The following is a 24772-nucleotide window of genomic DNA, read 5'->3' as shown; positions in this document are numbered from 1 at the left end:
AGGCTGTGCTACTTATCCTGCTCTTCACTCCTATAGTTGACTCTTAAATCTTGATCCCCTGATCTCCTGAATTTATCTCCAATCTACTGCCCTGCTCTCCTTCCCCGTAGGGAAAGTTCTCAACAGCCTCTAAGCCTGTTCTAGTAGCTTCACTTTACTTTCGCCTATCTACCTCATTTGCCCATCCCTCCTTTTTCTGTCGCATTATTGTTTCTAAAGACAAAGACAACCCTGATCACATAACCTAGGTGCTTAAAAATGCTTCAGTAGTTCCTCAATATAAGCCAGGTCAACTCTCAAATCCTAAGCATAGAATACTGTATTTTACTGTCCAGACTTTGCCTTCTTCTCTAGCCTTCTAACCTTCTCATGATACCTCTTCCTTTTTTTTTTTTTTTTTTTTTTTTTTTTTTGGTCGGTCGTGGGACTTGAACTCTGGGCCTGGGTGCTGTCCTTCAGCTCTTCAGCTCAAGGCGAGGGCTCTACCACTTAACCTACAGCGCCACTTCTGGTTTTCTGGTGGTTTATTGGAGATAGGAGTCTCACAGTCTCTCCTGCCCGGGCTGGCTTTGAACCGCGATTCTCAGATCTCAGCCTCCTGAGATTACAGGATTACAGGCGTGAGCCACCAGCGCCCGGCATGATACCTCTTTCTAACCATACTAAACCACTTGTAGTTCACAGCAAGTGACTAGTTCTCAGAAGCTTATTTCACTTTATGGATGGTCTTTCCACCTTTGTGCCATTGTACTCACTGATCATACAACTTCTCCAACTGCCCTCACCCCACTCCAGGCAAAGAACACTGAGCGCTATGATGGCACTCACAACTTTGGATCTAAGTGTATGTATACATCTCTCATCCGTATGTTGAGGTCCTGAACAATAGAGGTCCAGACTAGACACCCTCAGCCCCTGGTGTGACATCTTCACAAGCAAGGGTGCAATACATATAGGTAAAATCAAAATGGAATAGATTTTTAAATGAACAGTGGGAAACTATAATTTCTAGACTAATGGTTTGCTATTTCATTTAGCTGTTACTCTGTAGGCCCCCAAGTCATATAGACTCATCCCCTGTAGAATGAATAAACACTAACAAGAGGCTAGTTAACTTGGTAACATTTTAACTTTTACCTTTTCAAATTTCTCTTTTGCCAGCAGGGGGCACCAGAAACCTTTAACTGATAAAAAAAATTTCCTTGTTTAAGAAGCACCACTAGATTTCTCAGAACAGTATTTTATGCTTCAGAGAGTATTCAGTTTCCAAAAATATAAAGACCAAGACTTTTGAAAGCTCATAACTTTCTCTAATTTTTGGAAAGGCTTCACTTACTATTTTAGTCAATATTTCATTAGAGTATATTGGGTAAATATTTTCAGTTCCAGTGAATAAACTAGATGATTTATCAAGTTTTTGGAAAGGGTATTTTATTTAATACATTTGATTTCTGTTGTGTAGTAAACTAGTCAACAAGAAGACAGAAAAACTCTACATGTGTATAAATATTTCTGTCCTTAGGGATATAATGATCTCATGTTTTATAAGATCCATTCTAATATTTATAGACATTATATAGCAAAGAGAATTTTTATCTTATTCTATCCAAATCAGAGTCCTATTTGAAGCCTTAGATGTAGTTTTCCACACCTAGAGAGACAATTTTAATATGATCTATAAACTTAGGACCATTACATAAAATAGCTAAGATGATCATTATTAGTACTTTGAATAATTTACATATATGTTTATAGGAAAATATTCTAAAATCCAATGACTGGATATATTATTTAGTATCGCTTTGGTGAATTTGATTTTTAAATGAATTTTATTGTGTTAGTAGAATGTTATTAAATCAGTCCTAATTTATTGATATTTAGTATTTTTCAAAGACAGAACGTTAATAATATGTTTCCACTTTGCTTATCCAATACGTGTATCTCTACAAGTCTCTTTGTGACTATAAAAATGAGTGTATTGAGCATCAGTCACCTTACAGCCATGCTTCCTATAGATGTTTTCCATACATTCTACTTTAATTATGTTTACAAAATCAAACAGGTCCATTTGCTTTCTAGATTTTCATCTCCATCCAAAAGACAAATCATTAGGTCAGAAGTCTTATTGAAATACTAACTTGTTTAGAAAAAATAACTCTTGGCAAGATAAAGATTACCCTATAAACTAGCAGGAGAAACATAATAAAACAATAAGGCTTAGTAAGTAAGAGTGCTGTGACACACCTAATTATTGAGACATTCCCTTTGATGGAGGTTTATATAAAACAAGAAAATGAGAGAGTAGTTTTCATTTGGGATAAATCAACCATTTATTCATTTGATTTATCTAGTCTCGATCTGAGATCAGTCTTCAGTAATAATTGGTTTAACATGGTTGTATGTATATTGTTACATTTTCCCAAAGTCAAGTAAGGGGAAATACGGGTGGTGTTTCAGAAGCATGATCCAATTGAAAATGGAAGCTGTTAACTGTGATTAGATGATTTTTACATGGTGGTGGCACAGTGCTGTATGTTGGCTTGTTATCTAACTTAATCATGATAATATTGTAAGTGACTTGTGTTAATCATTTGAGTTATTCCTGTATCTCATCAATAATTACCTATGGAGTATCTACTATGTAGTAGGTGTTACTCTGGGGTAGGGATATATTTTTGCTATTACTGGTACCATTCAGAATCCCTGACCTCAGGAAATAGAGGTTCTGAGATGGAATGCAACAGTGAAATCATCTTCATTAAGGTCACTCATGGGAGCTAAGGTTCAAATCTGGTCTCTTTGATTATAAAGCTTGTACTTTGGCTCACTACAGGCTCTTGCCTTCCAATGGAATAAACCTTTTATGTAGTATTGTCCACTTACAAATAGACTTAATATATGTATGTATGTATATATGCTATTATAATCAGCAAATAATGTTTTTTGTCATTGTAATTTGTCAATCAAGAGATGAAAGTACAGATACAATCATGTCATAAAGGAACATGGCTTTTCAAAAGTTGTGGAAAATTTGATTAGTATAGTGATGGGAAGAAAATCCACATAGTATTTGCTACCCTAAGCATTTTTTTTGTAAATACTGAGGATTTAACTGTACATCTTGCCTTTCTTAAGCAAGTGCTCTACCTAGCATGTGAGCCACACAGTAGTTCTTTCATTTTTACATTGTTTTACAGATAAGGTTTCCACTAACTTTGTCTGAGCTGTCCTCAGACTTCAATCCTATCTCTGCTTCCTGGGTAGCTGGGATTACAGGTGTGTGACACCACACCACACTTGATCTACCCTGATCTTTTTTCTTTCTTATTATTATTTTTTGGTTGTGGGGCTTACACTCTGAGCCTTGGCGCTGTCCCTCAGCTCTTCAGCTCAAGGCTAGAGCTCTACCACTTGAACCACAGCCCCACTTCCGGTTTTCTGGTGATTAATTGGAGATAAGACCCTCATGGACTTTTGTGCCTGGTTGGCTTTGAACCGTGATCCTCAGATCTCAGCCTGTTGAGTAGCTAGGATTATAGGCATGAGCCAATGATGCCTGGCTACCCTGGCCATTTTTAAGGGTACAAAACATTCATTTCATTCTTATGTCAATAATGTAAAGGAGTGATTTGTTGGATGCCCATGAACATATACCAAATTAAACCTGACAGATGTCTGCCAAGGAGGAAAAGGTGAGATCACTTTTCCTTGCATCATTGTTGAAATACTATCGATGATATCATATGTTCAAAAACCTACCTGTTCCAGAAACTCTGCACTGAAAGCGGGCTGGTCGCCCCTCAGACGTGGCAGTGTCTTGAAGTGGAGCAATAATGGCAGGGGGATAAACTGGCATTTCCTGATCTGGAGACAGAACTTCCGGAACTAAAGAAAGAGACCATGAGACATGTTACAACTATGTCACCCTACAACCTCACAGATGGAAGCATGCACATTTATCTTTATTTTGCAATGATGTGCTTTCAAAGTTGGGGAGTCATCCATTTTTATGAGGTCCAAATTGTAAATTAAGTAGCCTGAAAGAGCCTGGAGCTGGCATTTTTGTGTTTTCAGCTGGAAGTGGTCAGGCCTTCCTACCTTCTACTGACAGTGAAGCGGAGGTGGTGGCTACGCCATAGTCATTCTTGGCTTCACAGGTATAGACGGCTGCATCCTCTGGGAAGGCCTCGATCAGCAAAAGTGTGTACTCTTGCCCATCATGAAGAAATTTGCACTTGAAGCCAGTGGAAAGCAGCTGTTCTTCCTTGTACCAGGAAATTTTGGGCTGTGGTCTGCCAGAGATCACAGCACAGAAGCGAGCAGGCTTGCCAGACTGGACTGTGATGGGCTGGAGCTCCTGCAGAACTTGGGGTGGTTCAGGGGCTGGAAGTAAATGATAGAAAATAGCATATGAAAACCAGCCAAGGACACAGGAAAACTTACAAAGCTCTGTATTACTTTATTGCTGGGTGGTATGTGCCTGGAAACAAAACTGGGCAATTGTGATATCTTTACTTGCATCAGAATGTCAGAGCACTCTTTGCTCTAAGAAGGTATTTTGCCCTCAAGTAGAAGCTGTAGAAGCTCTTCTTGATGTCTGGGGTGAGCAGGGTACTGCTACGAGGATTAAATAACTTAGTGCAATGGCACAGCTTCACAGTGGGGCTCAGCAACAAATATCTAAAAGGATTCTAGAATGACTTCCTACTACATAGTTTTATTGAGAGAGAGAGTGAGAGAGACAGAGAGAGAGGAGAGAGACAGACAGATAGACAGAGACAGAGAGAGTATTAGAGAGTATTACTCCTGGGGCTTGAACTCAGGGCCTGGGTGCTGTCCCAGAGCTTTTTGCTCAAGGCTAGCTCTCTTGCCACTTGAGGCATAACTCTACTTCTGGCTTTGGGTGGTTAATTGGTGGTTAACTGCTGCCTGGGCTGGCTTTGAACCATGATCCTCAGATCTCAGCCTCCTGAGTTGTTGGGATTACAGGTGTAAGCTACTGGTGCCTAGCTACTACCTAGTTTTAAAAGACATTCAGGTAAACCACCATGGTAAAGATGTTCTTCCTATTTAGTCTTTATTTTGTTTGTTTGTTTTGTTTATATTTGTGCACATCACACTCAATTCATTATATATAGGTACCAGTGAAATGCAATCAGTAAGCATTGAATGATTGAATTCATATTATTTCAGAACAGTTAAATGCAATTCAGTAGATTAAACAATGTTCAGCTTTCTGGCTATGCTGATAGAGAACATTCTTAGTTGTGAGTGAGTGAGGGGATGAACCTAGGTTGAACCCAGAAGTGGGGAGAAAAGGCTTGTGTGAAGCTGATATGTGATACTATTACAGAAAAAATAAACTTTACTTTTCAGTATCTTACTTTCTCAACTATTAACACTGATTTTAAGAGTAACTGGATATCACTGGGCACTGGTGGCTCATATGTATATTCCTGGCTACTCAGAAAGCTGAGATCTGAGGATTGCAGTTTGAAACCAGCCCAGTCAGGAAAGTCCATGAGACTCTTAACTCCAATAAATTACACAGAAGCCGTGTTGTGGTTCAAGTGGTAGAGTGCTAGCCTTACATAGGACCAGAATTCAAGCCTAAGGATTGGCCAAAAAAATAAAGAGTAACTGGATATTTGGGAGTCTTGAAAGGATCCCTAGTGTACCTTCATCTGTCCCAGGACTTTTTTTTTTTTGTTCAGAGATATAGTGTAAGATAGGGATCAGGATGGATGCCCCATTTTTCTGTATGGATCTAGGCTAGTCTCAGTTTGGCAAGCCTTAGAATTTCCAATGAGGAATTCAGAAGTTGAATGGAATGTTTCAGGTTTTTTTTTTTTTTTGTCAGTCGTGGGGCCTGAACTCTGGACCTGGCCGCTGTCCCTCAGCTCTTCAGCTCAAGGCTAGCGCTCTACCACTGGAGCCAAAGCACCACTTTTGGTGTTTTCTGCTTTGGTGCTGCTGAAGAATAGAACCCAGGGTTTCATGCATGCAAGGCAAGCACTCTATCACTGAGCCACTTGCCCAGACCCTGGAATGTTCCAGTTTTATAGAACTGTTATGAGGTACCTGGCAATGCTTGGTAGTGTGTGAAATGGTACTTTGTTCCATACTGCCTGCAGCTCTCTAGGCCCAGTATGATTCTCAAAGGGGACATTGGGTTCTCTCATCTTTTCTATACCAGAGGCTGGAAATCTCCATGTTGCTTGTATAGTATTGCTACTAATGCTTAAGTAGTAAGTGTATAGGGCAGAGAACGAAGACAGCTTAATGCTTTATCTGGAAACCCATTTGGAGCATAATATAATTGACATACAGTAGATGTTCAGTCGTGTTGGTAAAGCAAATGAGGATTTAGCAAATAGATGCTTCCTGAGAAATGATATCTGAATAGTCCTGTTAACAGCTGCCTTTCCTTTCTACAGTGAGGCAATGAATGCAACTGTGTCACGTGACTGCCTGGGGTTCTTTAGAAAATTTTCAGGAACTACTGGTGAATGGCTGATTTAAGAAAAAATTATTCCAAAGTCTCTTTCTACATACCATTGACAAAGAGAGTCACTGAACTCCTGTTTCTTCCTGCCACAAAGGTGTATTCGCCTGCATCGCTATGTCTGGTCTCAGAGATAAACATCCGGTGGATTCTTCTCTCCACCACATATTGGTGTCGTTCTTGAATTTGGAAATTAATTTCAATGCCATCTTTATACCAGTGGGCATCAACATCATCTTCATTGACCTCGAACTCAACAACAGCACGTTGTTTCTCAATCACCTGTTGATTGAACAACATAAAAAGAAAACTGAATTTATCCATTTTCCTCTTAGTTACTATGTTTCTAAAAAAAAAAAGTTCATTTGAAAAACATATAAAATCCGTATATGGTAAGTTGACTGATGATAGCATATTATAATTTTTCCTGTCTAATTTTAGACAAATGGCACTCAAATCTCTTTCATAGAGAAACCTGCTTGCCCCTGCATTAATGAGGGAGGCTTCCCAAAGAGACACTTATTTCTTGTTTAAATGTTTGCTTCTCTATGAATAATAACTGAAGTATAACAATTGACATCTAGGAGCTTTCAATTCTGTATAGAGCTCTTGGAAATTACTATACACTTAATTGCCTATCATATAACTCCACATAATTTTGTGGGCTAGAGAGAAATTATCAGTGTTGCTTTAAAAGTGAGGACGTTAAAGTTCAAAATTGGAAAATAAAGGCTAGAAGACATAGCCAGGCTGTCTGTGTTCTCTCTCAAGTTCTCACTGCAGCCTCTCAGGCATGATTCTCTGTGGAGGAACAATCTGAGAAAATACATCTCTGAGCATACTCCATGATATCACTTGGGAACTCCGGCAGTTTGTTTGCTCAGTATCCTTGCCAGGAATCTAACTTCGCTCAGACTGGCATTCTTCTTAGACCTCATGAGACATAAGCTCAGCCACCAAGCCCCGATGTACCTGCTTTTTCATAGGGAACATCCTGAGACTCTGCCACCTCATTCTAAATTCTCTTAATTCTAACTGATGGTAGAATTTGAATTGATGTTCAAATCTTAGTTCTTTTCTCAATGGTGCTGTAGCCATAAATGGCAAGTCACCATTTATTAGACAGCAAAGCCTCTGCAGCCATTTGAAGTAAGATTTTTTAAACGAGGTCTGAGACAAGTGTGTGCTCAGTGCACTTATTCCCTGTGAGTGGAAACTGTGACTTAAGTTGATGTGGGTAGAAGAATCTGAGCCAGGAGTTATGGACTGACTTCAGACTTTAGAAGACTGGTCAGAAAATGGAAAAGCCAAAAGTTAAACTAGAAACTACATTATGGATGGTTGATGATTTCTCCCAAATTCCAAAATATAGACAATACCTGAACCTCCTTTTTAATACTTCGGATGCGCACGTCCCTGCCCTCAACAAAGAGGTTAGCAGTGGACATGTTGCCGCCGGCTACCACTGTGTACTTCCCGGCATCGGACATGCGTGTAGATGGGATGAGAAGGCGGTGGACGTATTTCTCCTTCTGAATCTTTATCCTGTGGACGGAAAAGAAACTGGAGTTTAATGTCTGCGATTCCGAAGAAGCTGAGAATTCCTGGAATACAGCATAGCAAGACAAAATAATGGACCTGTCTTCTATCTGCAGTTCTTGGTCATTCTTCATCCACTGGACAGAAATGTCAGGTTCTGAAACCTCACATTCAAACATGGCTCGCTTCTTCTCAAGAACTTTAATGTCTTTAATATGCTTCCTAAACTCTATATGGCGAGCTGAAAGAGAGCATGTAAAAAATTTAACATTTTGATAGCCTTATGGAGATTATAATTAATATAAAATGTATCATTCAGTGGCTTCCTGGGTATGCAGATTTGTGCAGTCATCATCATGGTTTGGGGATATTCTTGTCCTCTACTCCCAAATAAAACAGGTACTTCTCATCCTACACTCTTCCTATCACCTCTTGCTATAAATCAGCACGGATACATGTTTGAATATACTTGTGTGTTGCAGACATTTCCTATAAAAGGACTCATACAACATGTGATCCTTTCTTGCTAGCCTCTTTTAGGATGAAGTTTTCAGTATTTGTATAGAAGTATTTGTCTATTAGTACTTCCTTTTATTGCTGATTAATCCCATTGGGTGGATATACCAAATTTTATTTGTCTATTCATCACTTGATAGACCAACATTTTACATGGCATAGTTGTTCTACAGATAGGGCATTTATGAAACCATACCTTCCACGTAAAGTGTGGCTGTTGATGTTGCATTTCCAGCCACAAATGTGTAATCAGCAGCATCTCCAAAGTGAACATTCCTGATGTTCAGAGAGTGTGTGAGCTTTTTGGTTCTGACTTGGCATCTATCAGTTGACTTGATCTCCACACCATTCTTTAGCCATTTGTAAGAGATGCCTTCATAGTTTACTGTCACCTCAAAAGTGATAGTGTCTTTCTCTTCAGCATTGATGTCCTTCAGCATGGATGTAATCATGATTGCTACAAAGGAGGAAATAAAAACATCCAAGGAGAATTTTAATGTAAATAGGATATAGATTCTAACAGGTACAGGATGAAAACTTGTGATGTTGTCAGTGGTTGTGAAGTGATTGTAATGAAGAGATTTATGCCCCTGTGCAGGGCAAGGCCAAGAGAGATGAACAGTAAGATGAAGTGAAAGATACTGGAGCATATTTCTAGGTAGTTTTCTGTTGTTGTTTTTCTTTTCTGTGTGTGTATGACAGTACTGGGCTTCAGGCCATATGAGCTTTTCTGCTCACTGTTGGCACTATACCACTTGCATGTCTCCAGTCTAGCATTTTGCTGCTTAATTGGAGATGGAATATCAAAGTCTTTTCTGTCCAACTTTCTTATTGCTGTGATCCTTCAGATCATACCCTTCTGAGTAGCTAGGATTATTGGTGTGAGCATAGCTCTTGCTTGTCTTGTAAGTACTACTTTTAACTACTATGATTGGAAAATTTTGCCCAGGTGGAGATGTTAGTATTTAACTCAGGGTGAACATACAGCACATATTTTGAGAAGATTTTTGAGTAGCCTAAGTGGTCAGAGAAGAAAAGTACAGGATATGGAATAACAATCAGTCTACTACATATTTGTATAAGCATAGATTTTCTTTTGTACTTACGGGTCACAGTCAAGGTAGCACTGACTTGGTCATTGCCACAGACAAATGTGTATTCCGCTGAGTCCTCTGTACTGGTGTTCATGATGATCAGCTGGTGGAGTTTCCCCTGCACCACTATCTTGAACTTTTCACTCATCTCAATTTCGACACCATTCTTCAGCCACATGGAAGGGACGTTGAAGTGAGACACCTCACACTCAAAGGAGGCAGTTTTGGTCTCTGGTACCTCAATGCTCTTCATAGTTTTTGTAATATGTAGTGCTTGGGAGAATCAGAGAGGGACTTAAGTGAATATATTTTCATTTTAAAATGGATGAAGCAAAACAAGCAAGGAGACACAAAGGAATCCTTGAGGAACATGCCGTGCCCCAGGGGTACTGAATACCACTTACTTTCCACAAACAACTTGGCTTTGCACTCCAGCTGCCCCACCATGGCTGTGTATTCTCCAGCATCGGAGGGGGAAATGTTCTGTAACATCAGCTTGTGGACCTTCCTCTCTGAGACAAGTCTGTGCTTGTCACTCGGCTTAATCTCTACGTTCTTATAGAACCATTTCACTGGAACTGTGTCATGGGAGACACTGACTTCGAAGGCAACGGTGGCATTTTCCAAGGCAGTCACATCCTTGGGCTTTTTAATGATCTTGACAGCTAGTGAGGAAAGCCAGGGAAATTCAGTCATATGGTTAACCTTATAGTCACCCTACGTATAATATTTCTAGATCAACTTACTTTCAACATGTAGTCTGGCACTGGCTCCTAGCCTTCCAAGTTTGAATCCATAGACAGACTCATCCACAATTGCACAGTTTTTAATTCTCAGAGAGTAGACTGTTCCTTTGACCGAGATATCATACTTGTCATTGGATTTTAGCACAACCCCATTTTTTATCCACTGGACACCTTTGACATCGGGGTGTGTAAGCTCGACAGTGAAGACAGCATCCTGTGTCTCTGTCACCGTCAGGTTCTTCAGCGTCTTCTTGATTTTAACCGCTGAAAAATGAAATGATGATTTGCTTAGAAAATATTAATGATGACCAGCAACCAAAAGAATTCCTGTACATGATTTCTATCGGTTACATTGTAAAGGAATAGTTCTCAGAAAATGGTTATGCCATGTCTCCTCTAAAAAGTATCTTGAAGCCAAGCACTGGTGGCTCATGCCTGTAACCCTCAGAAGGTATTCAGAAGGTTAAGATCTGAGGATCATGGCTCAATGTCAGACCAGGGAGTAAAGTCTGTGAGACTCTTATCTCCAATAAACCACTTAGAAAAATCCAGAAGGGCACTGTGCCTCAGGGGGTGGAGCGCTAGCCTTGAGCACAAAGAGGCTCAGGGACAGTTTCCAGGCCCTGAGTTCAAGCCCCAGGACCAGAAAAAAAAATCTTGATCACCTACAGAAACCATAGGTGCCCAGTTGGACATGAGCATTGCATAATGATTTTTCTATGGATGAAGTTTGCATGCTCATATCCTGATAGCTTAATGGATTGAAAAGAAAGATTAAAAGAAGACTATGGAACCACAGTGTCTGATTTAAAACTGTGTCACAGGGCTGGGAAGTTGGCTCAGTGGTAGAGCGCTTGCCTTGCATGCCTGAGGCCCTGGGTTCAATTCCTCAGCACCACATAAGCAAAAAGAAAAAAGCCGGAAGTGGCGCTGTGGCTCAAGTGGTAGAGCGCTAGCCTTGAGCTGAAGAGCTGAGGGACAGTGCCCAGACCCAGAGTTCAGGCCCCACAACCGGACCAAAAAAAAACAAAAAACAAAAAAACAAAAAACTGCATCACAGACCCTAAACTAGTTTTATCACATATAGATGTCTGATGAGCAATTTTTCACCTTGTGGTATATGGCTCAGAAGGAAAAATGGAGAGTTTATAATTTTATAAAATGAAAACTTATGTCTTCCAATATGTTGATAGCATTTGACTTTTAAAATGGCAACGGTTAAGAAAGTGGGTGTGAATTGGAAAGGAGAAGTCTGTTGCTGAATTGCTGACCTTCAACTTTGAGTTTGGCAGATGTTTTGGAGGTGGCCACCTGGAAGGTGTACTCTCCAATGTCATCTAGTTTGGTGGCAGCAATGATCAGTCTTCTTTTATGGCCATCAGATTCACTTCTGATGTTATTACTCAGTGCCAAGCGTTTGCCATCTTTCAGCCATTCGCCTTCAGAATCGGGGTTGGCAACTTCACATTCAAACACAGCTTCCTGAGACTCAGCGACAGTCTGGTCTGTGAGTGGCTTGGAGATAGCACCCCCTTCAGAACAAGACAAGTACACATGTGAAGCCTTTAAAATATTTGTAGAACAATGGACTCTTTGTTCAATTAGATATCAAATATCATATATATATACATCTTTGTAAAATTAAGTATCAAATATAGACAAGGCCCTAAATATCATGAGATGTTGAATAAAATTATGTTTACCCATTTTAAAATTATGTTTCAAAGAGGGAGAGTTGGGAGAGAATGATAGAAAGGGTGACACTGATCAAGTCATTGTGCTCATGAATTGATATGTTGATTTGAAACCACTTTGAACAACTACATAAAGATGATTAGAAAAAATATCACAGAAATCCCCTACTATTGCTATACATGGCTAGTAACCAGGGAAGATCTTGGAATCAAGAAAGCTTGCAAAAATCAATCAAATGCTTAATATAAAATTCTGAGGACCATAATGCCCATTATGCCACATGGCTTTCGTTAAACTCAATTCTTCCTTCTTCAAATTATTCTATTTGCTTCTTTTAGGATTACTTCCTGGGAATGTGTTTGCTTTTGGATGAGAAAAATGCTTAAGAAAATGTGCAAGTTACTAAAGTTTTTTTTTTTAAAGAAGTACTAAATATATTTCCTACATTCTAAAAATCACTGTTCTGACTAAGTTCACTTCATGAAAGTCAACATAAAGTTTTCCACTAATGGCACCTCTCCTATCATCATCCACTGGAAGACGTATCTACTGTAACAATTTGTTTTTTTGTATATCACTTGCCCTTTAAACGTTTTCTTTGAAAAAATATCATGCCTCCTTCACTTTATAGCCTTGAGTTTCTATCAGTATTTGGTCTATTGCAGGTAATTTAAACATACTGAGTGCAATTATATAAGGACTTAATAGTTTTTTAAATTTATACTTGTTTAAGGATATGTAATTTATAGAGTAACATAGGAACTGAAATTTTGTTTTATCAGTCTTTTTATGGTGAAATCTCTGATGATATCTCATATAATAAAGTATAAGTCATGAAACCTTTATACAAAATACAAACCATATGGCTTGCTTTTATAGTGGATGTCATGGAGGGACATGTTTAAACATACTATCTCTATACTATTCAGGCCTTGAACAAAAACAATTAATGATGATTTCTAATTCTTTGAAATTGGTTTATATTTTTGACTGTGCTAGAGAGAAACAATCTTATTTCCATTTCAAGTTTTAAGAAATATATACACTGAGTGTATTTAAATTATTTAATTAGGTCCATAAAAACACAGGCCATAAATAGAGAAAAAAGTTCAAATAAAAGTAGTATATGCAGGAGTGAAACTTCATGGTGTATACTCTTTATCAGGAAATTGAAGCATATTTTGAACGGGGAGGTTAAAATTGGGGAGTGATGAATGGAAAAAAGAATAGTGGATGAATAGAGTCATAATACTCCATGCACCTTTGTGAAAAGGGAGGTGGGAAAATTGATGTGACTGTCTGGAGAAAGGATAGGTGACAGAGGGAGGGAGAACGATGGAAGGAGTAACTGACTGAGAGAACAAGGAAAGGGTGACACTGTTCAAGAAGAAATGGACTCATGGCCTGACTTATGTAACTATAACCCTTCTGTACATCACCTTTACAATAACTATATAATATATATGAAAGAATATAACACATGTATACATACATACGAAAGAAAAAAAGGTGTTCTGTGAATGTAAGTGGATGTGATGAGGGTTAGGAATGTGGCTTAGCGGCGAGTGCTCGGTTAGCATACATGAAGCCCTGGGTTTGATTCCTCAGTTCCATGGAAAAAGCCAGAAGTAGTGCTGTGGTTCAAGTATTAGAGTGCTAGCCTTGAGCAAAAGAAGCTCAGGGACAGTGCCCAGGCCTTGAGTTCAAGCCCCAGGCTGAATAAATAAATAATAAATAAATAAATAGATAAATGGACATGTTGAATTGTAAATCCCTGGGAAAACCATTTATAGATAAAAGTAAATAAATAAAATAAGTGAACTTAAAAAGTAAAAGGAATGAATCTTTAGAGAAGCAAAGTTTAAATGAAGCTTAGTTCAGCAAACATTTATTAATTGTGTAAGTTGTAAAGCATACCAGGAAGAGAAAGAAGCAATTCCAGACATAAGAAGTTTATTCTGGCACAAGAAGACAAAAGATGGAATAAGACTATTGTAAGACAAGGGCAATCAAAGAGGAACACAGAAAGAATCCGGCATCTGATGGAGCGATCCCATATAAACAGGAGATTAAGGAAGGCATCACAGAGGAGATAGATAGTATCTGAGATAGCTGTGGGCCAACATTCAGAATTTAAGCTGGTGTTGAGGGAATATTGGCCAAGAGATTAGCATAAACCAAGGCATGAATAGAAATTTGGAGGAGAATGGGCAGCAATTTCTTAAAACAATTGCCCTATGCAAGAATTTACTGTCAATGAGAGATGTACTAACCTGCCACAGTAAGTCTTCCAGATGTCATATTTTCTCCAGCATAAAATGTATATTCTCCTTCATCATCTTTCATCATATTTAGAACCGTCAGTTTATATATTTTCCCATGAGCCTCAATTTTATATTTAGAACTGGGTTTGATTTCCTTGTCCTTAAAATTCCATAGGACATCGATTCCTGAGTGTGACAGCTCAACCTCAAAGACCACATTTTGAGTTTCTGTACAGGTCAGGTCATGAAGGCCTCTAATAATTTTAATTTCTTGGAGCAAAAGAAAAATGTTATTATTATTATTATTATTATATCATACTTTACTGAGAAAGTAGAATGCTTAAGATAATGGTGAGTTAAGCAAAAAAAAAAGTCTTACTTTCTACAGAGAGATTACAGCTTGTTTCAACTCTCCCAACCATCAGTTTGTAAGGCCCTTCATCTGAAGCATGAGTTCGGTTAATCACAAGGCGCTGCTTAGTTCCTTTGATGATGGCTTGAACTCGGTCATCAGGCTTGATTTGTTCATCACTTAGGTACCATTTGACAGAAGTCACATCAGGGACTGAGACTTTACATTCCAGTACAGCCTTGGTACCCTCGATCACATTGACATCTTTTAGAGGTGTTATCACATCAACACCTGCAAATAAAAGAATGTAAATATGAAGTATGGATGTACCTGCTTGAAATGTTCCTTAAAAGCTCAGTGAAGTTCTTTATCTCACTTAACAGGGGAAACAGAAGACTTGTAAATAGCACTCACTGTAGACAGAGACGTGCCCACTGGTGGAGAGCCCAAGGGTCGGAATGGCGAAGGAGTAGTTTCCAGCATCTTCCTTAGTCATGTCTTCAATGAGAAGCATGTGGGACTGTTTGTCTATCACAATGTGAACCCTATCACTGTGCTGGACTTCTTGTCCATCTTTCATCCAGACTCCTTCCACGTTTTCTAAGGAGACTTTGACTTCAAGCTGGACAATGTCACCCTCGCAGACTTTTTGATCACTGAGTCCTTGTAGAATAGCAATGGGGCGGGCTGGGAAACATGAAGACATAAAGAATGTTACCACTTTTGTCAAGAAACCATACTGATGCTCACTGTGGGCTGACAGAGATGGGAAGACTTACGTTTCATCTTAAGTTGGCAGGTTGTCTTCTTCCCATCCACTACAAAGCTGTATTCCCCCTGATCTTCTTTAGTTACGTCCTTGACTGTGAGGTTTTGACGTCCCCGGCGAGATGTGATTGAGTATTTGCCATTGGATTTAAGCTCTACATCATTATGATACCATTTGCCTTCAACATTTTCTGGGGATATAATACACTCTAACTCTCCTGAAAATGATTCTGGAACTTCTATGTCCTCAAGTTCTTTCACAAATTCAACAACAGCACCTGAAAGTATGATAAGGAGTGATTGATTCCTTTAGCAAGTTCTACCTGTAGACTTTGGCTAGAGACAATGCCTTTTATATCTCTTATCTTCCACATACTATTAGTGATATTCTAAATATCTACCTGCAATTAGGCTGATACATTTGAAATAAAATGGTGTTATTTAAATCTTTGAGTTATTTTGTAAATAGGCATATTTCAAATAAAATATGAGACATGAAAAATGTTGCTTAAAAATCAAGATTGTCAATATTCTTAATTAAGAAGATAAACCCATAATTTTTGTATGAAGCACATATCTAATTCCTAAGGAATCCTTTTTATGAAGCCAATCATTTGTGGCTCATGCTATCTAATCCTAGCTATTCAGAAAGTTAAGAGCTAATGATCATGGTTCAAAGGCAGCCTGGGCAAGAAAGCCCCTGAGACTCCTATCTCCAATTAACTACCACAAAGTTGTGGCTCAAGTGGTTGGACCATCAGCCTTCAGTGAAGAAGTTAAAGGACAGCACCCAGAACCTGAGTTTAATCTCTAGTACTGGCACAAAACAAGACAACAAAAAAAGAATTCTTTTCATGAAAGGTAATTTGCTCAGCTAATTTTATCACAGGGTAAAGGTAACTTTCAAAGTTAAACAGTGCAATCATTATTACTGTTTTACCTTCAACAATAAGTTTTGCTGTGGTTTTGATGTTCTCATCTTCCACGAGGACACAGCTATAGTCCTCAGCATCGGATGCATCGATGGTCAGTACAGAGAGGAAGTGAACCTTTCTGTCAGAGTGCATCCTGTATTTGTCTCCCCCATAAATCTCCACACCATCTTTGAACCATTTCACTTTGACAAATGGCTCTGAAGTTTCACATTCAAAAGTGGCCATGGTGTCCTTTTCCTTAGCAACAACATCTTGTAATTCCTGTGTGAAAGTGATCAATTGCTTGGCTATGGGGGGGGGGGGAAGAAAAGAAAATTGAATTGAAATCATAATGTGAGTAATGGGAAATTAAAAAAAAGATAAATACACTAATGAGAGCTTGTCCAATTACCTTGCACAAGTAAGAATGCGTGACTTGAGGTTTCCCCAGCTATATTGATAGCCTTTACCATAATGCTGGCCGAGTCCTCAGCTGTCACGTCTCTTATGACCAATTCACACACATTGTCCTCTGGCCAGTACCAGTAGATGCGGTCGGAGCGCTCTATTTTTACACCATTTTTGTACCACTCACATTCAGGATCTGGTTTCCCCACAACTCTGACCCTGAAGTGTGCATCAGATCCTTGACCAACTGTTTGGCTTTGGATTTTTTCAAAGATCTTGGGTGCTTCCATACTAGGACTAAGTTCAATTCTGTCAGGTTTAAAAGTTGGAATAGTGATTTTGCCTTCTTCTGCGAGGGCTTTTTTCTCCTCTTCGGTTAACTCTTTGGTCCAGTGGAGAAGTTCATCTTTCGTCTTCTTCAGGAGTTCTTCATAGGACTCATCCTTCTTACGGGACTTGAGTTCCACAGCAGTAATGGCTTCGTAATACCCTTCCTCTGTTCTGCGCTTGAATTTGCTGCGCAGCTCTTCCGACTCCTCAGATACCTTCTCATGGGTAATCCGTTCAGCCCTTTTCAGCTTCACAATTTCTTTGGTTTCACTGCTGTCCACAGGTCTGTCTACTTTCTGGACTTCAAATTGAAGTTTTCCTGGTTCATGCACATGAAACTCGGGCTTCGGCTCAGGAGCGCGTCTAAGGACGGACCTGAAGTCTTCCCTTTGTTGGATCTCAAGTTTCACTTTGTGCTCTGTCACTCCTTCAGGATTTTCGGCCGTGACTTTGACTTCACCAGTGTCATATGATTTGCAGTCTACGATGTCCAGATAATGAATGCCATCATAGCGAACGCGGAACCTTTTGCTCTTGCGGATGAGCTGTCCGTTGAGGTACCAGTTGACCTTGGGCTGAGGGTAGCCAGTTACTCGGCAGCGGAATCTAGCTGTCTCCCCTTCCAGGACTCTCACTGGCTCTGGGAATAAGACGATGTCTGGCTTTTGCTTTTCTTTTTGATCGGTAGTGACCCCGGTGAGCGCACCTTCGTGAGCCATTCTCTCTAATTCTTCAATTCTCTGTAAGCCTTTCCTCCCCTCAGGCAATTGGGACTCTTCCACAAGACTTTTCTCATCTTTAACAATGAGGGTGGCAGATGTGTGATCTGTTCCATATTTGTTAGTGGCTCTGCAAGTAATGACACCGCTATCTCTAGAATAGGCAACTCCGTAATCAAGGCTGCAGTATCCAAATTCGTTAATCATGCGGAGCCTGTTGGCGGCTTCCAGGGGCTTTCCATCATGGAGCCATTCTACCACCATTGTCGGGTCACCAATCGGTGTCAATCTACATTCAAAGTGGGCAGGCCCAAAGCGCTTCAGTCGTAAGGAAGAGAGCTTTTTCTTGAAAAATGGTTTCTGTTGCTTCTCCTTGTCATAGAGGTCGCCCTCTTCCCACTGCTCTTGACCGTATCGCAAGTGGAGAGGTTCTAGTTCTGGGGCGGCAATCTCCTTGGCTCTGTATGTCCCTCGTGGGATGATTAATTTCCTCTCTGGTTCAGGCTCTGCAAACTCAACTTCCACATTAACTTTACACCTGGTGGTGTCCCGGCCAGCCTTGTTAATCGCAGTTGCAGTATACCAGGCAGAATCTTGGCTGAGAATGGAATCGATTTTAAGGGCAGCTTCTCCCTTGGTTCCTTCAATCCTATAAAAACAAAACATAAACAAGAAAGAAAATTGTCAGTATAAAAGTAGTACTACTTCTCTGGTTATTGGGTTTGTAGATAAGGTTAGCTTTATTATTTCCAAACAAATGTACCTAATTCTTGGATATTTGTGAGGTACAATGATGTCACTGTTTTTCAACCACACAATGTCGGGGTTGGGGTTACCCATAGCTCTGACTTTCATTTCAAGTCGAGAACCTTCCTTTATATTTACATTTTTCAGTTTTTCCACAAAGGCTGGTTTAACCTGATGTTCCGCAGCTGAAAGAGAAAGGTTGGAATTTAGCACAAATTTAGAACAACTAGAAATACCCATTAATAGACCAACGGATAAGGCAGTTTCTCTATTTTGATCTTATTTTAGTTTTACCTTCCACAGTTAAGGTCACTGAAATGGAAGATTTGCCTGCCCTATTTTGGGCAACCACGGTCCATTCCCCAGTATCACTGGGAGTTGCAGGGACAATAATCAATGATTGTGTACCGTCTTCTTTAATGACCACTTTATGAGTATAGTCATTGACAATTTGCTGACCTGTCAGGGGAAAAAAAAGTAGAAACAAAAACAGATTTAAAAATAGATTTAAAAATTTGTGAACACATATCAGGTATAGTGATTTATGAGAAAAAAAATCTTATCATATTTACCATTATGGAACCAGAATGTCTCTGGCATAGGTCTACCCACAACTTTTAAGTCAAATCTGGCAGTTTGTCCTTCTAAACATTTGAAAGAAGCAGGTTTTAAGACAAAGACTGGCTTATACAATCTTTCAAGTTGTGATTCATCTGTTTCCTCTAGCCTGCGTCCAGGGGACATCCGGGCAGGGGACATCCGGGCAGGGGACATCCGAGCGGGGGACATTCGAGCAGGGGACATTCGAGCAGGGGACATGCGTATAGGAGACCTGCTCACTGAACGTGGAGAGACAGATCTGAAAAACAAAGGCAAACAGATTTTTTTTCATGAAGTACGTAGAAAATTCAGCAAAGCAAATCTCCTTCTTTCTTATTTGTTAGTTATTTTAGGTTTTATTTTTTTACATGTTGCAGAAAATATGTCAAATTCACTGCAATCCAAAACAGAACAAAGTAGTATTGTCACAAAAGCTATGTTTTTCTTATATCTTCAATCCTGGTCAGTAGTCATTTAACACATTCAGATACCCAACCCAAATTCTTAAATTAACACTAGCTTTCCCTCATTATTTAAAACTTAATCACCATATACTCAACTCAACTAAATAGTAATTGGTTAAATAAGCCAATAAGCTAAACATATAAGAAAAAAACTACATTTTTTTACTTAAGAGGAAGAAAAACATAGAAATTAGATTTGGCTACAAAATAAAATAAAATACTATCTGTATTTTGCAGCCAGACTGGCTTGGATTTAGCATATTGGTACTACAATGACAGGCTGGATAAAAGGCAACTTTCACAGGCTCCCAGAGCCTTAGTGTTCCCCTTTTCAAAATGGTAATGATAATTTCTATATTGTAGGGCTGTTATAAAAATTCAAAATAATATTTATAAAGATCCATATCAGCAAAAACCCAACAGCTATTGCAATATTAGATATAACACTAAGAGAATAAAAATTATGCTACAAAAGAAAACAACTCTTAGCAACTGTCAATACTGTCAGTCATGTTACTGTGATATCTCAGCCCTCAATTTTTTCCCTCATGTCAGCAATCACATTTTGTGTGTGTGTGTGTGTGTGTGTGTGTGTGTGTGTATGTGTATGTTTTGGGATGTTTGGCGTAAAGCATTTTAAAGACAAAACAATGGAAATAATTACAAGTCTTACCTGATCCTGCTCATTTGATCTGGTGTGGGTATGTAAGTTGGAGCTCCAAGTGGTGCAGCAGGCTCCACATACAACTTCCCTGAACAAATTGCATTTCCTTTAATATTGCTGGCAAATGCAGTATAGATTCCTTCATCTTCTGGAAGGACAACCGGTATACGCAGACTGGCTCTGCCATCTTGTAGAAAGTCCATTTGGTATCTTTCTCCATGTTTGATGCGCTTACCATCTTTGTACCATGCAATCTGCAAAGAATACCATGCATTTGTGAACAAAATTTGAATAAAATAATTGGACTGTAATCTATTCACACCTTTATTGTGGCATGGAGGTATAAATATTTGTTTTACCTTGGGTAACGGATATCCAGACATCTTGCAATGAAAAGTGACACCCATCCCCTCAAGAATTCTATAGTTCTTGAGTCTTATATCAAATCCTGACTCAATTGCTTCAGATTCAGAAATGTCAACTGCCATCTTTTCTTCTCCATCTTCTTCAAGTAGTTCTTCTAATGTAGTCTTTATTATTCTGTATTCAATTTCTTTAATCAGCCTCTCCTCAAAGGAAGAAATATGGAATTCCTATGCAGTAAAAAGATGGTGATTTGTTAAAAAGATTTATCTCCACGGATAGAAATTCAGTGTTGATGATTGATTCATTGATCCATTTTTTGTGATGGTTTGGGGGCTTGAATTCAGGACCTAGGTGCTGTCCCTGAGCTTTTATTTTTGCTCAATGCTAGCAATCTACCCCTTGAGCTACAGCTCCATTTCTGTATTCTTTTAAGATTAATTGGAGATAAGCATCTCATGGACTTTCCCGTCTGGGTTGGCTTTGAACCATGATCCCCAGATTTTAGCCTTCTCTGATCCAAATTTTTAACATGTAGAAGAATCTAGAAGGTGTCTTTTATTTGTTTTGGTTATTTTTATTTGTCTGCATAAAAGCCATCTTTCCAGTGAATGTTGTGGTATTTTGTGTAAAATGGCATTCCTTGAGTGAAGGTTAATTTTGGAATCTTCACCATTAAAAACTGGCATTAATGCACTTGGTTATGCTAATATTCATCTCCCATATATGGAAAATAAATATATTTATACATATATACAAATATATAACGATATCAGTCTAATTTCTAAAGTCATAATTTTGTTGAATATTTATTTAGAATATTTAGTTTTAAAGTTTGAAGTGTGATATTTCATGAAGATTCAGGAAATTTGTCAGTAATAATCTTGAATTTACAAATATTTGTTTAATTCTGACTCCATCATTTAAAATGAAAATGTCACACAAAAGGGAGCATTCTGGGAGGAAAGTATAGTTTATGAAATAGCTTTGTCAGTATGGATTGTTATACTAACCTGGTCTTCTACAAATGTTCTGACCATTACAGTATCTTTGGCCATTTTCTTCCTAATTAAAGCCTGCTCTTTTTCATACTCCTTTTCATATTCAGAGTATACAAATCCAGGCGCTATTTCTCCAACTTTGGGTTCTTGAACAAATGCAGTCATCTGTGTCTGATAAAGCATTTCTTGCTGGGATTTCATCAGTGATTCATAATCAGCTAGGAGAGACAAATTTAAGTTAATTTTTATGTTATTAAAAAGCACCCATGTCAGCATTCATTGGGCAAGCTAATACTAGGGAAATTTGATACCAGAAAGGAAGGGTTTTTCAATTTTCTACTATTAAAGTGTTCAATTAGTATCTATTAATTTCCAAAGCAAACTATAATAAGTCAAAATATTGTAGGAAGAATCCTAGCAGTCTTTTGGGATCTTATTCTATATGTCTTCCCAATTTGTTGTATAACTTTTGGTAATTCATTTACTTTCCTGAGTTTTCTGTGCATTAGCTGCTAAATGGGAGTAATAATGAATAAAGTTAACTTCGTTACGGGGTACAGAGCACAGTATTAAAGTAAGGTATGACCTCATCACAATTGTGAAAAACTAGCAGAGATCAGTGGTGACTTTCAAATACATTTTGTTTGACATGAATTCTACTGCTTTTCCATTTTCGAATGATAAACATGAGAATCCTGATTTCCAGCTTCTTTTCTCTAAAAGGTTGGAAGTTCAACAATATTGAACTTGAAATGTGATTGCCACAGGGACAACTACATTGGAGGTGGGAGCTACTGGCCCCTTGAGGCCAAACACATACTCTCCAATTTGGTAGCATCTAGGAGCTCAAGCCCGTTAACCTATCTGAAACTTTCCTTCTGGCAACTAGAATCCCTTAATCTTCAGAAGGAAACAAAATAGAATCTGAGAATGTCAGAAATTCATCCCCAATATGGATTGTGAGGCCACATGTGCTAAAACATTTCCTGGGACCAAAGGAACAGAGACAAACTATTAGAAGTAGGATACAAATACACAGCACAGCTGCATTACTGCATTTTAGTTATATTATGTATACAAAAGCTAGAGTTACACTTACCTTCTTCAAGTAAAGAAGCAGATGCAGAAGTTTCTCCGTGCTTATTCCGAATAACAATAGTGTATTCTCCAGCATCATCCGCAAAAGTCATAGAAATCACCAGTCTGCATTCACCAGTTTGTTTGTTGTGACTCACTTTGTATCTTCATGGAAATAAACACATTAAGATGTTTGTCACATATAACCCAATGGCATGAAAAGAATTGAACTCATTTGTAAATAGATTGATCTATGGTGCAAAATTCAGTGACTAGAAACATGTGATAGAAACATAGATTATAACTGTGACACAACCCAAACTGAGGGAAATGCAGGCCACGTAAGTTTAATTTTGAAGATTTTTCAGGGCAGCATAGTAGTGTGTGCCTGTGGTCCCAGCTATTTGGGAATCTGAGAAAGGAGGATTTCTTTGTTAGGTCCAAATGGCCAGATGCCCTTATCTTGAGGCCTCAGAACAGTGCCTTGATTTACTAACACTCCCACCTTACCCTTTTTCCCAGAGTAGATAAACGCATGCAGCAGCCAAGAAATCCAGGCTTGGCTCCTTCCCTCCCTTCCTCCCTCCAGCTGTGACCTTGTTTCCCACCATTTATCCCATCCTTAGTCATGTTCTAACCACTCCCACTAGACAATCCTAACATTTTTGACCCATTATAAATACTTCAGAGTATAAGCAAGGATCAAGTCTCTAGCTTTGGCCAGAGGTACCCTCCTCCTTGTAGTTTTATCTATTTTCCTCCCTAATCAACCAATGTTTGTGTTGAATCATCTCTTTGTCTATTTTCTTGCCTTTTCCCTCTTTTGAAACCTAACACTCTTGAGTTCTGGAGTTAAAAGCCAGCCTGAATGACATAGTGAGATCCTATCTTAAAAAAAAAAAGAAACAAAAAGTATATCTAGGAATTATTTAAAATAAATAATAGAGCCAGATAATTTAGCTTACACCTACAATCCTAGATACTCAAGATGTTGAGATCTGAGGATCATGGTTTGAAGCAAGCCCAAGGCAGAAAAGTCTGTGCAACTCTTTATCTCCAAGTGACTACCAAAAGCTGAAAGTGGAGCTATGGCTTAAGTGATAGAGCACTAGCCTTGAGCCTAAAAAGCTCAGGGACAGGGCCTGAGTTCAAGTCCCAAGGCCAGCACAAAGATAAGGAAATAAATAATAGAATATGAAACTTCATATAAAACATATATTTTCAGTGTTTATGTTAGCAAATGATGAAGTTGTTTAAGCAACATACTTTCAATGATAGTAAAAACAAAAACTCCTCATATTCATTATTAAACCTTTTATATTTATTATTACTAAAATAATGCACCTGGATATTTAGATTATCACGTTGCCAGTTTTGGAATTAAAAGGAATTGTAAGAAAGTCAGAACATAAATTTTGTGTTCAATTGCAAAAAAGCTTATTTGCATAGATTTTCATTCATAACCAGCTCTCGGGTTCATTATACAACCCCTTAATTTTTTTAATAGTGATTTAACTATGATTTATTTTTATTGAAAATGGTCTCCAAGATTCGTTGGAAGCTTGTGTGCATGTGAACTATCTAGCACTATCAATGAGTTAAAGTAGAATTGTGAAATATATCTTCTACCTACTTTTTTCACCTAGCTTTAATTTTCAAAAAGTTGTATGAAAACATAAAAACTCCTCCCAAGAGGACAGAGTGCTCTTGCTCTCTTTCTAGGCCTTGCCTTCATATTGTACAAATAACACAGAAAACATTCAGCCATCACAATACCTGTATCCAGTGGTGAGTGGGAAACCAGACTTCTTCCAGTAGACGTGGGGCTTTGGGTTACCGCCCACCTGGCATTCAAACACAATACTCCCGCCTTCTACCAGCTTCTGGACCACTGGTTTTGTAATGAAGAAAGGGGCAGCAGGCTCTCCAGGCCCTGCTTGTTCCTCTGTGACAGTGGTGTCAGTCATGACCACATCTCTTGTTTCAGTAAAGCTAGAAAGAGAATT

General features: G+C 38.7%; 1 protein-coding gene across 1 annotated transcript in view; it reads right to left on the bottom strand.

Moving 5' to 3' along the window:
- Positions 1-24772, bottom strand: part of LOC138825453 (titin-like) — a 67199-nt gene that overhangs the window by 14964 nt on the left and 27463 nt on the right. Inside the window, exons 20-43 of the mRNA XM_070020043.1 lie at positions 24543-24758; positions 22789-22931; positions 21702-21907; positions 20685-20918; positions 20335-20579; positions 19170-19456; positions 18892-19056; positions 18614-18782; positions 16806-18499; positions 16420-16701; positions 15491-15757; positions 15126-15398; positions 14739-15002; positions 14369-14629; positions 11672-11932; positions 10401-10664; positions 10059-10319; positions 9667-9927; positions 8757-9017; positions 8144-8285; positions 7885-8050; positions 6556-6787; positions 4099-4383; positions 3760-3885 (exon numbers count right to left, since the gene is read on the bottom strand). Of these exons, the coding sequence (XP_069876144.1) occupies positions 3760-3885; positions 4099-4383; positions 6556-6787; positions 7885-8050; positions 8144-8285; positions 8757-9017; positions 9667-9927; positions 10059-10319; positions 10401-10664; positions 11672-11932; positions 14369-14629; positions 14739-15002; positions 15126-15398; positions 15491-15757; positions 16420-16701; positions 16806-18499; positions 18614-18782; positions 18892-19056; positions 19170-19456; positions 20335-20579; positions 20685-20918; positions 21702-21907; positions 22789-22931; positions 24543-24758 (6965 nt within the window). The remainder of the gene's footprint in view (positions 1-3759; positions 3886-4098; positions 4384-6555; positions 6788-7884; positions 8051-8143; positions 8286-8756; positions 9018-9666; positions 9928-10058; positions 10320-10400; positions 10665-11671; positions 11933-14368; positions 14630-14738; positions 15003-15125; positions 15399-15490; positions 15758-16419; positions 16702-16805; positions 18500-18613; positions 18783-18891; positions 19057-19169; positions 19457-20334; positions 20580-20684; positions 20919-21701; positions 21908-22788; positions 22932-24542; positions 24759-24772) is intronic.

The sequence above is a fragment of the Dipodomys merriami genome, unplaced genomic scaffold (assembly GCF_024711535.1).
Source record: "Dipodomys merriami isolate MVZ:Mamm:240054 unplaced genomic scaffold, mDipMer1.0.p SCAF_1, whole genome shotgun sequence".
NCBI lineage: Eukaryota > Metazoa > Chordata > Mammalia > Rodentia > Heteromyidae > Dipodomys > Dipodomys merriami.
Note: the sequence above shows the minus strand (reverse complement) of the source record. Positions and strands in the feature narration are given on the sequence as shown.